Source organism: Rattus norvegicus, chromosome 1 (genome assembly GCF_036323735.1).
Source record: "Rattus norvegicus strain BN/NHsdMcwi chromosome 1, GRCr8, whole genome shotgun sequence".
Taxonomy (NCBI): Eukaryota; Metazoa; Chordata; class Mammalia; order Rodentia; family Muridae; genus Rattus; species Rattus norvegicus.
In genome coordinates this window covers 160,702,764-160,718,157 of record NC_086019.1, presented here as the reverse complement: position 1 = coordinate 160,718,157, position 15,394 = coordinate 160,702,764, and the positions used below count along the sequence as shown (strand labels likewise).

At 42.1% G+C, this 15,394-nt stretch overlaps 1 protein-coding gene and 1 long non-coding RNA gene across 6 annotated transcripts in view; one reads left to right on the top strand and one right to left on the bottom strand.

The window, feature by feature from the left end:
• The window catches only part of Nars2 (asparaginyl-tRNA synthetase 2, mitochondrial), a 111,632-nt gene extending 105,154 nt beyond the window's left edge, over window positions 1-6,478 (bottom strand). For 3 of the 5 annotated variants that reach the window (XM_063284991.1, XM_063284989.1, XM_039105949.2), the window contains exon 1: window positions 6,038-6,478. In XM_063284991.1, coding sequence (XP_063141061.1) covers window positions 6,038-6,178 — 141 coding nt within the window. In that variant the 5' untranslated portion in view covers window positions 6,179-6,478. The remainder of the gene's footprint in view (window positions 1-6,037) is intronic. The other 2 variants (NM_001398738.1, NM_001034921.2) reach the window with 1 other exon arrangement.
• LOC134485154 (uncharacterized) lies at window positions 6,101-8,320 on the top strand. Its single transcript, XR_010063117.1, has 2 exons — window positions 6,101-6,398; window positions 7,831-8,320. It is a non-coding gene; the product is annotated as an uncharacterized LOC134485154 (long non-coding RNA).
• Window positions 8,321-15,394: the final 7,074 nt, after the last annotated feature.

Sequence of the window (15,394 nt, the reverse complement as noted above, 5' to 3'; positions counted from 1 at the left end):
AAAATCTACAAGTTTGTGCCTTTCTCCTTAGGTCATCCAGAGAGATCATTAGACTAGAAATATCATATGAGATGTCGTGTTTACAAAATATTCTTTAAAAAAAACAAAAAACAAAACAAAACAAAAAATTCAGTCTTGTGAAGCTAGGTAGTGTACACCTGTGAGGCAGCCCTTTCGAAGCCAAGACAGGAGGATCCCAAGTTTGAGGGCAACTTTGACTATGAAGCTAGTCTAGGTCTCAGAAAGAACCAAAACAAAAGAAAAAAATATAATGAAATATACATATAAGAACGTCACAATGAAAGAAATCTGTCTTTTTAACGCTTGTGGGTTCACACTAGATTTTAAAAATTGTGTGTGTGTCCACAGGCATCGTGTGGTCAGGGGCGCCAGGAGAAGGTCTTGGATCCCCTAGAGCTGGAGTTGTACACAGTTAGGAGCTGGCCTATGTGGGTACTGGGAGCTAAACGCTTGTCCTCTTCTTCCTCTCAAACAACAGTGAGTACTCTTAACCGCTGAGCCATCTCTCCAGCACCAGAGACCCATTTCTTCGTACGTTAACCAATAAATTAAAATTTTAGAGACAGTGTTAATTGAAAACGGTCTCCTGGGCATTTCTCAAGTGTGATTTTCTGCCACGGCAAAAACTGCTCTGCGGCAGGCACAGAAATGTCAACGCCAAACAAATAAAAATTTATGATAAAAAGCAAAGTCTCGTTAGGAACACACAGTGATACATGCATTTCAAAGACAGTCTTAACTTAAGGGACAGGTATGCCCAAGTACAAGTGAGAAGTCTTGAGGAGGGACATAGAGAGAAGTCATGGCAGGTGACGTTAAGATCCTGCTCTGTGTATTTACAGATGTTGACCTCTACAAGTGAAATCTGGATTGCACTCATATTCGGGGAACAGTGTTTGTTCCCACCAGACACTACATCTAGTAAATTAGCAAGGGAATTTTGGTGTGCTATTTACCCTCTTAACTAAGCAGGCAAGCAGCTGCTTGGCAAACTTGGACATGGAGAAACACTCACTCACTTTAGACTGATATTACCACATACACTTCAAGCTGGACATTTCATTATCCTGGGGATTTCAAAGACAATCTGGATGCTGTTCTCAAGACAATGATAGTCTGTTCTGGGTAACTTATTCAGAATTTTCCTTAAAGAAAATCATCCACTTCATCTAGATTTTCCCGAATCAGAAAATTCTCAACAGAGAAACCTCAAATGCCTGAGAAGCTCTTACAGAAATGTTCAACATCTTTAGTCATCAGGGAAACACAAATCAAAATAAACCTGCGATTCCACCTTACAGCAATCAGAATGGCTAAGATACATGTACATGCTACAGTACATGCTGGCAAGGATATAGAAGAAGAGCACTCCTCCATTGCTGGTGGGAATGCAAACTGGTACAACCAGTCTGGAAATCAATCTGGTAGTTCCTCAGAAAATTAAAAATAGTTCTACCTGAAGACCATCTATACCACTCCTAGGTACAGACTCAAAAGATGCTCCACTATACCACAAGGCATGTGATCCACTATGTTCATTGCAGGCTTATTTGTAATAGTCAGAAACTGGAAACTGCCAAGAGGTCCCTCAATGGAATAATGGATACAGGAAATGTGGTTCATTCCCACAATGCAATACTATTTAGCTACTAAAAACAAGGACATCATGAATTTTGCAAGCAAATAGATGGAACTAGAAAATATCATTCTGAGTGTGATAACCCAGACCCCAAAGGACAAGCACGGCATGTATTATGATATTAACTAAAATGTTCAAAATACTCATGATACTACTCACAGACTGTAAAAAGCTTAACACGGAAGGTCCAAGTATGGACACCTGAAATGCACTTAAAAGGAGAAATAATCATGAGAGGTACAGGGAAGGAGGAACCTGGGTGGAACAGGGAAGATGAATGGAAGAGGGGGAGGATAAGGTATTGGGGGGAAGACAGGAGAGGAGCTGAGAGGGAGCAATAACTGAGATTTTCAGCAGGGAGGGTTGGGGGCAAGGAAATCTCTAGAATGTCCCAGAGACCTGAGATGTGAGAGGCTCCCAGGACTCAATGGGGATGACATTAGCTGAAATGACCAACAGTGAGGAGATGGGACCTGAAGAGACCACCTCCAGCAGATAGACATGGCCCCCAGTGGAGGCAGGGGCCTCACACCCATCTTCAAAATTTTTGACCCCAAATTGTTTCTGTCCAAAGGAAATGTAGGGACAAAAATGGAACAGAGAGTAAATGAATGGCCACCTAGTGACTGACCCAACTTAGGATCCAGCCCATGTGGCACACACCAAACCCTATCAGTATTACTGATGCCATACTATGTGTGAAGACAGGAGCCTGGCATGAATGTCCTCGGAGAGGCTCTACCAGCATCAGACTGAGACAAATGGAGATACAGCCAAACATTCGATCAAGGTTGGGGAACCCTGTGGAATAGTTAGGAAAAAGAACTGAAGGAGCTGAAGGATTGTAACCCCATAGGAAGAACAACAGGGTCAACTAACTGGACCCTCTCACAGCCCCCAGAGACTAAGCCACCAACCATGAAGCATACAAGGGCTCCTTCATGACCCCAGAGAACATGTGTAGCAGAGGACAACCACGTCTGGCCTCAGTGGGAGAGGTTACGCTTAAACCTGTGGAAACTTGATGCCCCAGGGAAGAGGGACGCTGCTCGGGTGAAGTGGGGGTGGGTGGGCAGGTGACAGAGCACCACCTACTCAGAGGCAGGGGAGTGAGGGGGGATGGAGTGAAAAACTCAGGGGAAGGAACAAGGAAGTGGGGCAACTTTTAGAATGTGAATAAATAAAATATTTTAATAAAAATATTAACTTGTAAATTATCAAATAAAAAAAAGAAAGGAAAGGAAAAACAAGTGAGAAGTCTTCAATGGACTAATGGCTACATTCATTCCCAACCTGAATTTAACCAGCACAGGAATTAACAGAGAAAAATGTTTTCAAAGACACTCATTGTGAAGTGGCCCCTAAATGTAAAGAAATGGATAGATACTTCCTACTAATAACGCTTGTAGAAAGCATGAGGCTATGCACACACAAAAATTCCTATTATTACTGTGTCTGCCACTCAGCCATACCTACAGACACTATTACAGGTGTGCCCAGAAAAAAATCAAGCTTACTTGATTTTAAGTTTATTGCTAGTGCATTGGTAAGAATCCAATGTTTTTGTTACTGTCCATTTTTTGAAACAAGGTCTAGGGTCTACCTGGAACTTTAAGAGAACCATCTGCTGCTCTTCATTTCCATTTACATATGTGTGTGTGTGTGTGTGTGTGTGTGTGAGTGAGTGTGTGTGTGTGTGTGTGTACATGTGTGTGACAAGTAAGAGTAGGTGTCCATAGAGGCCAGGAGAGAGCACTGGATTCCCTGGAGCTGGACTTATGGTTGTTGAGAGCCTCCTGATTTAGGTTCTGCCAATTGACTCAGCTACTCTGGGAGGAAAAACAAACAAACAAAAAGGAAAACTCTGGTTCTCTAGAACGGTAGTAAGAGCTCGTAAGTGCTGAGCCATCTCTCCAACACAAACATTTTAAGTGAAAAAATATCCACCACCTATTGGACACACGTCATGTTTTAAAAAAAGAAAAGCTGGGGTTGGGGATTTGGCTCAGTGGTAGAGCGCTTGCCTAGGAAGCACAAGGTCCTGGGTTCGGTCCCCAGCCCCGAAAAAAAGAAAAAAAAAAAGCTTACTTCTTTCATATGCTATCTCGTTTCCTTCTCATAAAAGTCCTAATGATTATCACACCTCTCTTCCAAATAAAATAAACGGTGGCTCCGGGCTGTTAGATGAAAATCACAGTGCTGATGAACTGGTGTTCAAGTGTGAACCCGAGATTACGTGACTGGAAACTGCTGCACAGCACGAAGTGTAACCACTTCATAGCACCCAGCCCCCCAAAGCACCCACGGTTGCTCATTCTCAGTCAACTTCTGAAGCCACACTCTTATTTTTACTTGTTGGAAAGTTAACATGGAGCACTTCTGATGTGCTTCTGTCCTGAAGTCTAAGTATTGTGCTATTCAATCCTTATGAGGCCTAAACAAAGTGGCTGTGGGCGTTTGTGAAAAGAACAGACGCTTAGAAAAATTTAAAGGATAATGCAGGTAGAGAGAAAATTATGAGGTAGTACAATCTGAAGCATCGAGTGTTTCTGGAATGCTGTTTCCTTCCCACCCTGCCTGGGAACACATCCTGCTGCTATTTCCAGTCCCTCAGTTACCCTGCCTGGGGAGACAATCCTCCAGGGCAACCTGACATGCAGGGAACACCTTCTTGAGCTCCACACAGCTCAGGAACTCCCTGTTTCCTTACAGCTCTTTATTCGCACCACTAATAATCACCACACTGCTGCAAACTAGGGCTAAACAGAAACATAAAGTGAGTTTTACAGAGAGTTAGCTCCAAGGTTAACAGCACTTTCTGCTCTTTCAGAAGACTCAAGTTTGGGTCCTAGTACCGTCTGGGGAAGCTCACAACTCCTTGTAACTTCAGCTCCAAGGGAACTAACACCCTCTATGGCTCTCCATAGGTATTCCTATCTGTGTGGCACATACTCAAGCAAACACATATACATAAATACAAGATAAAATTAATCTTTAAAAAGATTTGTCCTTACAGTAAAAATAGGTAATGAATAACATGCTATTCAAACAATTATACTCTGAATATCATTCATATGTAATCAATATAAAAATATTTTTATTTCTATATATTTAAATTTTAAAATTCATTTACTCTTCAAAATCAACACATCTCCATGCAGTTGAAACACACTTCAGATGCTCAGAGCCACAGGTGGCTAGCAGTTTCCATAGTAACCAAAGTAAAAGCACCCAAGTAAAAGAAAGTCTGTGACTTGATTAGTAGGTTCAGTTCATCTTTGAATCTTTTGATCATCTCAAAAATGGTATAACTAGTGGGTGTCAAACTAATCAATGAGTACTGCAAGCAGTTTTGATAACTTTGATTTGGATCATGGGACAAGTATGAAACCAAAATAAACACAAGGAAGAACAGCTTGATATCAGGAATATATAGGTAAGACCAATTAGTGTGTTTCAGCAATTCAAGAAGAAACAGCCAAGCACCGGTCTTATTCTTTCTGTTCTTTAAGATCTATTCAAAGCTGTCACAAATAACAGCAGCTACCATTGACAGGCCTCTATTCCAAATAGCCTGTACTCATTAACCCACTTAATTTTCAGAAATTTTCCAAAATATAAACTATTATCTCCATTTTCATAAGAGAAACTGATGCCTGAGGCACTGTAGTGACATGCCCATAAGTAACAAACTACGTAGGGCAAGCGAATTAAGCCAAAGCAACTGCAGCCCTTAGCTTGTTAAACTACAACATGTTGCTTTTTCTCCTTGTTTAATACATGGAAGCCTCAGGAGCAGAAGGAACTGAAAAGGCATGGGTTCTCCTGTGTCCAACTTGTGTCTAATGAACCACAGTGAGCAACTAAGGATAGTTGGGAATGCAGCCCAGAACGGAACTGTAAACTTTGAGACTTTTTAACTGGAGGGTAGAGGTGGTCACTCGATGGCTCAAGTGTGAACTTGGTAAATGGAAACACCGTGTTGCTATGTCAAAAGGCTGGACACACCTGGAACCACTATTTCCTGCCAGCCAGCCAGGTGATGAACAGGAAAAGAGGGAAGACCGAATTTTTGCTCTCAAGGAACTAGGGTTAAGGCATCCCATGTTATTACTACAAACATAAATAAACAAAAGGGGGCGTGTTCATTCCAACTTTTCCTCACGATAAAAGTGTTCACAGGTAACTCTTAGGTGTGATGAAAACCTCAGCTGCTGCACTTCTAATCGTCAGAACGATTTGCAAAAATAACAGGACGATCCCAGAAGTGTGGGCTCTTGAGATGCCTTCACTTCCAACTTTGCTCTGCCCAAGCTTGGTCCAATAGGACATCTCAGAGCCAGGCAAGCTCAGGCAGCAGTCTTTCCACAAACCCACCTGCACCGTTACGCACTCCCCACTCGCGTCCTGGACCCCAAGAGCGTCCCGCACGCGCAGTTTGGCAGTCGCGCGGGGCCTGGGGCAGGAAACAGAGGAACAGAGGCGCAGCGCTCCGAGCAGGCGCCGGGCCCCGAGCATGGTGAGACCGGCCAGAGATCCAAGGGACGGCCGGGGTACGTTCCGGCTCGCAGTCCGCCAGAGCAGCTTTCTTCACCCGCACAGTCCTGCCGTCAGGCTCTCGGGTCGCTCTTCCCTCCGCGCCCCAAGCCGTTCCTGCAGGAGCCCTCCTCCGCGTCCAGCTCCCGAAAGCACAGAAGGTTCTACTACACCGAACACGGAGACCTATGTTACAGTGTAGGTGGGTCCAGAGCCCATACCCAGAGTTAAAGCACGTTACAACTGAGCTACGTCCCTCCGTGCGCGCTCCTACGTCATCACGCTAGGTGGAGTCGGAGGCTGAGCATGCGTGATTGTGTCCCGGAGTTTGCTAGGCGGGCCAAGGGGCGGGGTGATCTGCGTGGGGCGGGTGCTGGCAGTGCAGGAACTGAGGTGGGCGGGGCTAAGGCGCAAGGGTTTCTCAGGTTTCTCAGAAACAGCTAGGAAGCTTCTTTGGGATCATCTCTGGGGCGACTGAGGAATACTTGTGGGCAGGATTGACAGATGCAGAAGGCAAGTGTCTGTGCAGAGTCCTAGGGATAAAGAGGAGTTCTGAGCTGTAGGAAGTCAGACTCCAGACCTAGTACCTGCTGAAGTCGCTGTTGTGTGGTATCCAAACACACCATTGCTTATAAAGGAGAGACTGAAGCTTTCCCTGCCAGACTCGGCAAGTCTTCCTCTTATTTTACTTGCATTGTCTGATCGGAAAACAATGACATTTTCATAGTCAGTTAAATCTGAAGTTTACACAAAAATTATTTCTTTTCATAACTCAGTGAGACACATGATAATACGGTTATCTAGTTAAACAAGAAAAGGTCAAGATAAGGACTAATTAAAGTTTCCGCTGTCAGACACCATAGTCCTGTCCATCAGGAAGTGTATGATGTAAAGATGATGGCTGGGGGAGAGAGACAGAAGGAGAGATAGAGAGATAGAAGCAGAGAGGCATCATTGCATTATAACCAGCAAGAGCACACACACAAATGTGCACATGGCAAGAGGAATGGCAACCCAGAGAAAGAGATAATTAGGCTGAGTTTGGAGGAAGGTTAGAATTTTGCCGGAGGAGAATGTCAGAAATTTCCCTGTAAGAAGAGGACAGGAAAAGCTGCTGGGAAGAAAAATGGCTAGACAGACTTGAAAATATCTCCAATAAAAATACTTATGGACACTTCTGGAACCTTGAGAAGGAACAAAACAGAAACGTGTAGCCTTCGGAATACACAGATATCGGTTATATTTTAAAGTATAAAAGTATATTAGATACCCCCCTTCCCCTAAAAGGATGAAACCAGCAACCAGCAAGCTCGTTTTCTCTTTAGGCTAATTTTTCTGTCTCATCTTCTTTCTTCCTCTGCTTTGCTCTGCTAGAGTTTAAGAACCATAGTCAAATCTCAGGGAGACTTTCTTCCTCTACGGAAGCCAAAGGATTCATGAGAAAACTAAGCAGAGGGCCATTGTTCAGTAACCCAAGGAGAAGGGACCGCAGTAGGTGAAATGGGAAATTAGCCATGGGTAATGCAAACTGCAGTGAAAGCTGATCACTGCCTGCTTGCCTGTGCTCCGCCAACCGCTCCCTTGTCTCTTTGACTGCGCCAAATTCTATCTACTGTCTTCTGATTTGTTTTCAGTGTTTGGATTCACACTTCTGCCTTTAGATTCATCACCTTCCCGATAGCAGCAAGAACGACATTTCTAACGTGAATGTCCTACCGTGCCAGCCACAGTGATGAGTAGAGTGTTACACAGTGGCCATTCCATGCCAAGAACACTTCATGTGTTAACTCCATCTTCACAGTCGCTCATGCTTAGAAGAAACGGAAGCTTAGAGCTTCTGCCGCATACACCGAGTTACTTAAAAGTCTTGTTCCGTTCGTGTTCTTACTCATTTTGTTACTCTAGTGATTAGACACCCATGAATTGTTCCTCCTACAACATAAAGAAGACTTATCTACCAGACTTTCTGTGATTCTCAGTTTCCTGAAGAATGGAGTGAGAAACAGAAACGAATTGTCCATGTTGTTACCCTCTGGTATTTTCTATCTGTGCCGTGAATTATATCAGCATTATTCCTGAACTCTGTGAAGGATTATTTTTTAAATAAAAATTTTTTTACTTGTATAGTTGTTTTGCCTGCATGTGTATCTGTGTACCAAATGTGTTCCTGGTATCCACAAAGGCCAGGGGATGATGTTGTATCTTCTAGAACTGGAGTTACAGACAGTTATGAGCTGCCACTTGGGGTCTGGGAATAGAACCTGGGTCCTCTTCAAGAGTATCCAGTGCTCTTCAAACCGAACCATCTCTGTAGCCTCTCTGGGAAGGTTTTGACAGGGTTTTACACAATGCGCTTTAACTAACTTAAACCAGAAACTTCTTACAATTCTTTATTTTGTTCTAAGCTGACAACTACTTATGTTTATAATGTATTCTCTTTCTTAAGGAAAATACCCCAGATTAAGAAGGCTCATGTCTCATGAAACTGAGTCATATGACTTAGATTTAAAAACAATATTGCGGGGTTGGGGATTTAGCTCAGTGGTAGAGCGCTTGCCTAGGAAGCGCAAGGCCCTGGGTTCGGTCCCCAGCTCCGAAAAAAAGAACCAAAAAAAAAAAACCAATATTGCACTAATATACTGGACACATTTAAAAATTGTCTAAAGTATTGTGGCCTAAAGCATATTCATCTTGAACTTCAGAAGTTTTCTGAGTTGATACCCTCTGATAAGCTGTGGCAGTTCCCAGTTACCTTCAGTGACAATTGTTATACTTAGACTTTCTAATTTTTGCCACCAGGGAAAAACTGTGTGTTGGTGTTTCAGATGTTTATGCTTTGGTTCTCTTCTTCCTGTTCATAAAAATTTCATTTCAGCGTAACTCCATCTTTTTTTTCCTTCCATAGAATAATGAGCAAAACCGTGAGCCTGGTGATCAGAAGTCCTTGCTTAAGTCTTGTCTGCATGACCCATGATGAAGTTCTCAGGAAGTCACCTGAGCTTTCAAATGCTCACATAGGGGTGGAGGTGAAGGGGGGTGAGTGCTAGTATGGGGTAGTCTCACTGCTTGACTAAGCCTCACATGGGTAGGCTCTTTGCTTTGTTTATGGTGCCCTATCTGAGGGGAACAGATTAAGTGGAAACTTCTGGTTTCTTTGGAAAGTCAGTTATGTCAAATGATGTTTTGTTGGGGCTCATAGGTAGAAGGATGTCTTGTTAAGGCAGACACGGGCGAAAGGATGTTTTGCTATAACAAACGCATGAAAGGATGTGTGACGTCCAGAAGGAATGTAAACATGTCCCCACAGACAGTGGGAGCTCAAGCCTTGGTTTGCTTTGCTCTGCCTCACTGTTCTTCTCTAGGACCCACATATATTGATTTGCCTTACATTGTGTTGCCGAGCTCTGCTTATGGTGACAACATTGAGAGAAACTTGCCAAAGAATGTTGGCTGAGGTTCCTGCAGCTTCTTGCCACTTCTGCAGCCTCAAGCCGGGTGGAGAGCCTTGGGGTTTCTTCTGGATCGAACTGCTCTTGCTGGTTTGTGTGTAGTGACTGCCCAGAGGACTAGACTGTGGCAGCTGATTCCTATTTGGTGTTTGCTACTGGACTGAACTGCTGATATCTTGACAATGAAGATTGGACGCGCTCCGCAAACGGGTCCACTTCTCCGTGTCCTAATAACTTCTCTCCTCCACTACCTCTGGCGGGTGGTGGGCTAGAGGGGAGGGTGAACCCTTATTAAGTAGGTTGGAAAAAAATTATGCCTACAAATAGATGTTCACATCACCACAGAAAATGTGACATCCTTGTGGTCAGTGTGAATACGTTAATTATAAACTCAGAGTCACCAATAATATGTCAGTGTTGATGAAGGAAAGGGCATTTGGGGAACATTGCTGCTTGGTGTACTTTAACAGAGGTTTGGATTTCCTACTTTCCTCTCCCTGTGTCTTCTGTTGTTCCTAGTTATCTCTTATATGGGTCACACTCTGTGCCTGCCTGAAAGCTGTCAAATCTGACTGTCTGTGTGTGTCCCTAACAAAGAATGTTGCTCTGTGTTCATTGAAAAAGAAAGTATCACATGGGGAAGAAATGAAGGATACTTTACAAAATCTTTCAGTAGTGTTTTACAAGGGATTATATCACTGACTCCAACTGACCCAGATAGCAAACAGTATTACAGATATCATTGTTTATGAAGCAATATTGTTTATGTTATGTTCAACATTCATAGTAGATACTCATTTTATGAGTCCATTTTCATCCTATTTGCTGTTTCCAGCAAATGATTATTATGACATCACTCAAGGGCGAGGGTCATGGAAGAGCACAGTTTAAGATTACAGATATGTATTAACTAGGCTATGGAGCTGATTAGATGGGAAATAAAGGCAAGTAAAGTTGGTTATTATGTTGTTCTCTTAAAGGCATGCTAAATAAACAGGCTAAGTACACAGTAGGATAGCAATCTTAAGTGACCTCAAGGTAATTTATTAACTATGGCTGTGAGGTTCACAGTTAGAATGTAAGGGATCGGGGTTGGGGATTTAGCTCAGTGGTAGAGCACTTGCCTAGCAAGCGCAAGGCCCTAGGTTCGGTCCCCAGCTCCGGAAAAAAAAAAAAAAAAAAAAAAAGAATGTAAGGGATCTGTTTCTGTGTAGCCCTGGTTACCCTACAACTCACTCTATAGACCAGGCTGGCCTCAAACTCAGACATCTACCTTTCTCTGCCTCTCAAATGCTGGGACTAAAGGCACATGCCACCACACCCAGCAGATATATTTTTCTTTTTTTTTTTTTTTGGTTCTTTTTTTTTTTTGGAGCTGGGGACCGAACCCAGGGCCAGATATATTTTTCTTAATGTATCGTCACGCATACTATTGCAGGTAAAGAAACCCTGAACGCTCAAGATTTTTGCAAAGGACTTTTTGCAATCAGGAGTGATTGGGCGTAACTAGAAGAGGCAGATTATTACTAACTCTGATTTTGTTCTGTTAATTCTAGAGACTTATTAACTGACTGACTCATTGGCAGATGCTTTTGCATTTCCTAAAATGGGGTTGAATGTGAATTATAACTTCCACTGCAAATAGGTCAGTGTGTGAAGTACATCGATTTTTATGCCTTATTATTTGGGGGTAAATTGTAAAATAATTGCCTGAGTTTTCACCGCTGAGGTCGAAAGAAGGTTTAAAATGCCTTTGTTGTTCCATGAATAACAGAAAATGCATAAAACATAAGCGTACAGTTAAGGAGTATTTATAAAATGGAACTTGTGTAAACACTATGTGGGTCAAGGCAAGGAGCATTGCCAAGCAGTGTTCTAGCTACTTCAACTTCTCAGTAACAGCTTTCCTACTCACCGGGGTTGCTAATTTTGGGACCTTTCTTTGGTTGTAATTTTCTTTATAATTTAACAAGCTAACTATGTAGCCTAAACATTATAATTTCATTTTACCCGTATTTGAACTCGTGCAAATAGAACCTTGCGGAATATATTACACCGTGTGTGACTTATTTGCTCAACATTATTTTCATGAGGCTCAGCTATGTCATTGCCTGACATTCAGGAGTTTCCTTTCATTCATCTTCACTTTCCCTCTATAATTTCAGATTGACCTGCGGGCCACCACAGTCCAAAATGTTAAACAGAAAATTACAGAAACAATTCAAAGGTCTTAAATAGGATATTAGTCTGAGTACAACATGTGCTCTCATATATAGTCCACTCCCTCCCTCTCCCGCAGGCCATCTCTGTCCTGTATTTCCATCCCGTTATATACACCATCTGTCTGTTAGTCACCATGTCATTTACCGAATCAAAAGTCACAGTATGAGGCTGGGAAGATGACTCAGGAGATACAGTTCTTAACCAGGCAAGCCTGAGCACCAGAATGTGGATCCCCAGAGCCTGTGTGAAAGCCATCAAGGTGTGGCAGCTAGCTGTAACCCCAAATCAGCAGGAAGCTGAGATGAGGAATCCTGGTTAACCAGACTAGCCGAGGAGGAAAGTTCTTGGTTCAAGTGAGAGACCTTGCCTCATATATAGATGAAGAGTGACTGAGAAATACACTGTCAATCTTGGACCTCCATATGTACATGCATACATGTGAACATACATACACATGCATGACTACACCATACACATATGCAAACAATCCATGGAATGTACGAGGTTTGGGATGCTATTTGGCTTCAGGAATTCATGGGGGAACTATAAGACACCCTCAAGGAAAGGGAGCCATACTGAAGCTTGTTCATTTTTCATGATGTGTACTATCTCATTTAGCCAATGTAACTTCAGTAGTCCATCTTTTGGTCATTTGAACAAACAAATAAAAAAATTTGGTCCTGAATAATGTCTACAGAAAAGAGGTTTCACAGTCACGGAGGCTGTAAGTCCAAGGGTGAGCAGCTCTGTCTCTTTGAACTCTGGTGAAACCCCCTTGATTATGTCACAACATGGTGGGTGTCGTCACTGTGGGAGTGTGTGAGGAGAGATTACGTGATGCGTTAGGAAGTCCCAGAAAGTTTCTGAGCCTGTGGGTTTTCTCTTTGGTCTTGTTTTGTTTTGTTTTGCTTTGCTTTGCTTTGTTTTGTTTGTTTTGCTGTTGGCACTGCATATTCAATGCCAGTCTGTATAGTGAGCTTCAAGGAAGAAAGTTAAAACTTAAGATTTCACCATACATTATTCAAGACTGGTTCTGGCTATTTGTAAATATGTTTGTGCATGTCTAACCTCAAGCTTCACGCCAGAAAAGAATGCCACGCTTTTAAGAAGGAACTCACTCCATTACAGCAGAGTCAATCCCTTCTCAAAGCAGGGCCCTTAAACACCTAACCACTTCCCACTAGAATTCATTTCTTTTTTTTTTTTTTTTTTTTTTTTTTTTTTTGGAGCTGGGGACCGAACCCAGGGCCTTGCGCTTCCTAGGTAAGCGCTCTACCACTGAGCTAAATCCCCAGCCCCTAGAATTCATTTCTTAAAAGCCTCACGATCCTCTAATGCCAGAGAACACTGCAATCAAGCCTCCAGCAAATGAACCCTGGAGGGACAACCTACTCTGAAGCCAGAGCAATAGCTACATTTTTGTATCCATTTTGTTAATGAACATTTAGTTTGTTTCTACTTCAGAGCAGCTCTTAAGAGTAACATTGTTGCAAGAGTTTTTATATATGGCTCATTATAAGTGTGCAGCACTTAATTTGAGAATAACATCTAAAACTTAAATTACTATATTATAGGACTTTAAATCTTTGGCTGTGATAAACAAAAAACATGTCATCTTCCAAACTTTCTGTTACTTAACATCCTTTTAACTTGCCAAGTGGTGTGTGTGTGTGTGTGTGTGTGTGTGTGTGTGTGTGTGTGTGTATGCTTGTGGTGAAACTTGGGGGCTCTCTACATGTTACGTAAATGGTCTATCACTGAGATGCTTTCCCAACCTCCTTCTCAGACCTAAAAATAGATTAGATGTATGTATGTATGTATGTATGTATGTATGTATGTATGTATGTATGTGTATATGTATGTATGTACTTGCTTGTCTGCACATACACAATCTATGTGCAATGTCCATAGAGAGCTGATGATGTCAGGTCCCCTTGAATTGGAGTTACAGGTGGTTGTAAGCCAGTCATATGATATAGGTGTTAGGAACTAAGTCCTGGTCCTCTGAAAGAGCAGTAAGTGCACATAAGTGCTGAACCACTCTCTGATCTCTATCAGTCTTTTGAATGCATCTGTATTGGTAAAGGTAGCTAGTATCTGCTAGTTATTTCTTCCTAGCAGTTTAAATTCGCACTGCTCCGGTCTTTGTTCTTGCTGAGAACCTTTTCAGTGTTTGCTCTTATTGAATGCTCCTGGATGAATTGACAATGTCCTTTACCCATCTTTCAATTGCGTGCACTTACTTCTTCTTACTGGTTTTCTTATTAAATCTATACAAAGCCTAAGGTGTATCTTTGGATATATGAGCTCTCCTTGGTTAAATACATGGCAAGGATCTTCAATAACACTGTAGGTTGCCTTTAAAATGGCATGTTGTGAGAAAAAAAAGGGGGGGGGGCAGAGGCTTAGCAAACCTTGATATGCATCTTACGTACCCTGCTTTAGAAATAACATTCAGTTCTGAAGGGACATTATTAAGATACTCTATACTTTTTTTTTATACTTTTTTTTCTGATAACATAAAACCAACATCTTTTGTTGTTTCACCTGTCGTTCTTTATTTTAAAAGTGGTTTTTTTTAATGGAAATGCCCGTGCCTTTGCGTTTTCCTGTTCCTTATTGCGTGGCTAATGCTCATCTATGAGGATAGTTTTCCTGGAACAATCAACAAAGGCTTGGGATGTTGCTGTGCATCCTTCAGAGCTGGATCTCACTGTTTGCAAATATTTTTGTGCATGATTAGCTTCCAAAACTTCAAACCAGAAAATAATATAATGCAGAACAGTAAAGTTGCAGAGAGCAGATAACAAAATCTGAGCCGACCCTCCTGTGTTCATATTTTCTTTTGAATTGTACAGAACTTCAAAGGTTGTGAATAGCTTTTGAAAATGTGTCTTACTGCATACACAGTTTCATAATGAGCACCCCGCCGTGTCCTGGAAGTCTTTTTATTATTATACCTGCATTTTGCAGCTTTTCCCATTCATAGGGTGAAATTGAAAAGAAAGGACAATTTTCCCCTCAAGGTTGCCTAAAATATGAACAAAAAGGATGTGCTTTAGAGGGAGTGAATTCTACAAATGTTCCTGTTGTTGTAGGGATCAATGCCCTATCAGTGATCTAGTTTTAGTTCGTGATTGTAAATCCTGACCTTTGATTCGTTTGTTTTGGTCTTTCAATTTTCTATAACCGTGCACCAAGTTCTTGTCTACAGCGTCGGAGACCATCCCCAGTTCTCCACTCCTGGATCGACTTCGCTGTTGACTATAGGATCTGTGAACTGTGAGGAGATGCCCCATCCCACAGGGAACTCCCCCAATTCTCTTCAGGATTGCTGCTTTCATGATATAAGCTCAACCTTTGCTTCATATTGTAAATAATGACTTATGTCTCTAGCTCTGCTTTAAAAAACAACAGTCTGCAAATTCTAAATTTAAGAAAGTTTCGTGCTTGTGATAGAGAATGTGGAAGCATGGTCTTCCTGGAATCCAGGCTGTCGGTATTCATCATTGGTATACATCGAGCA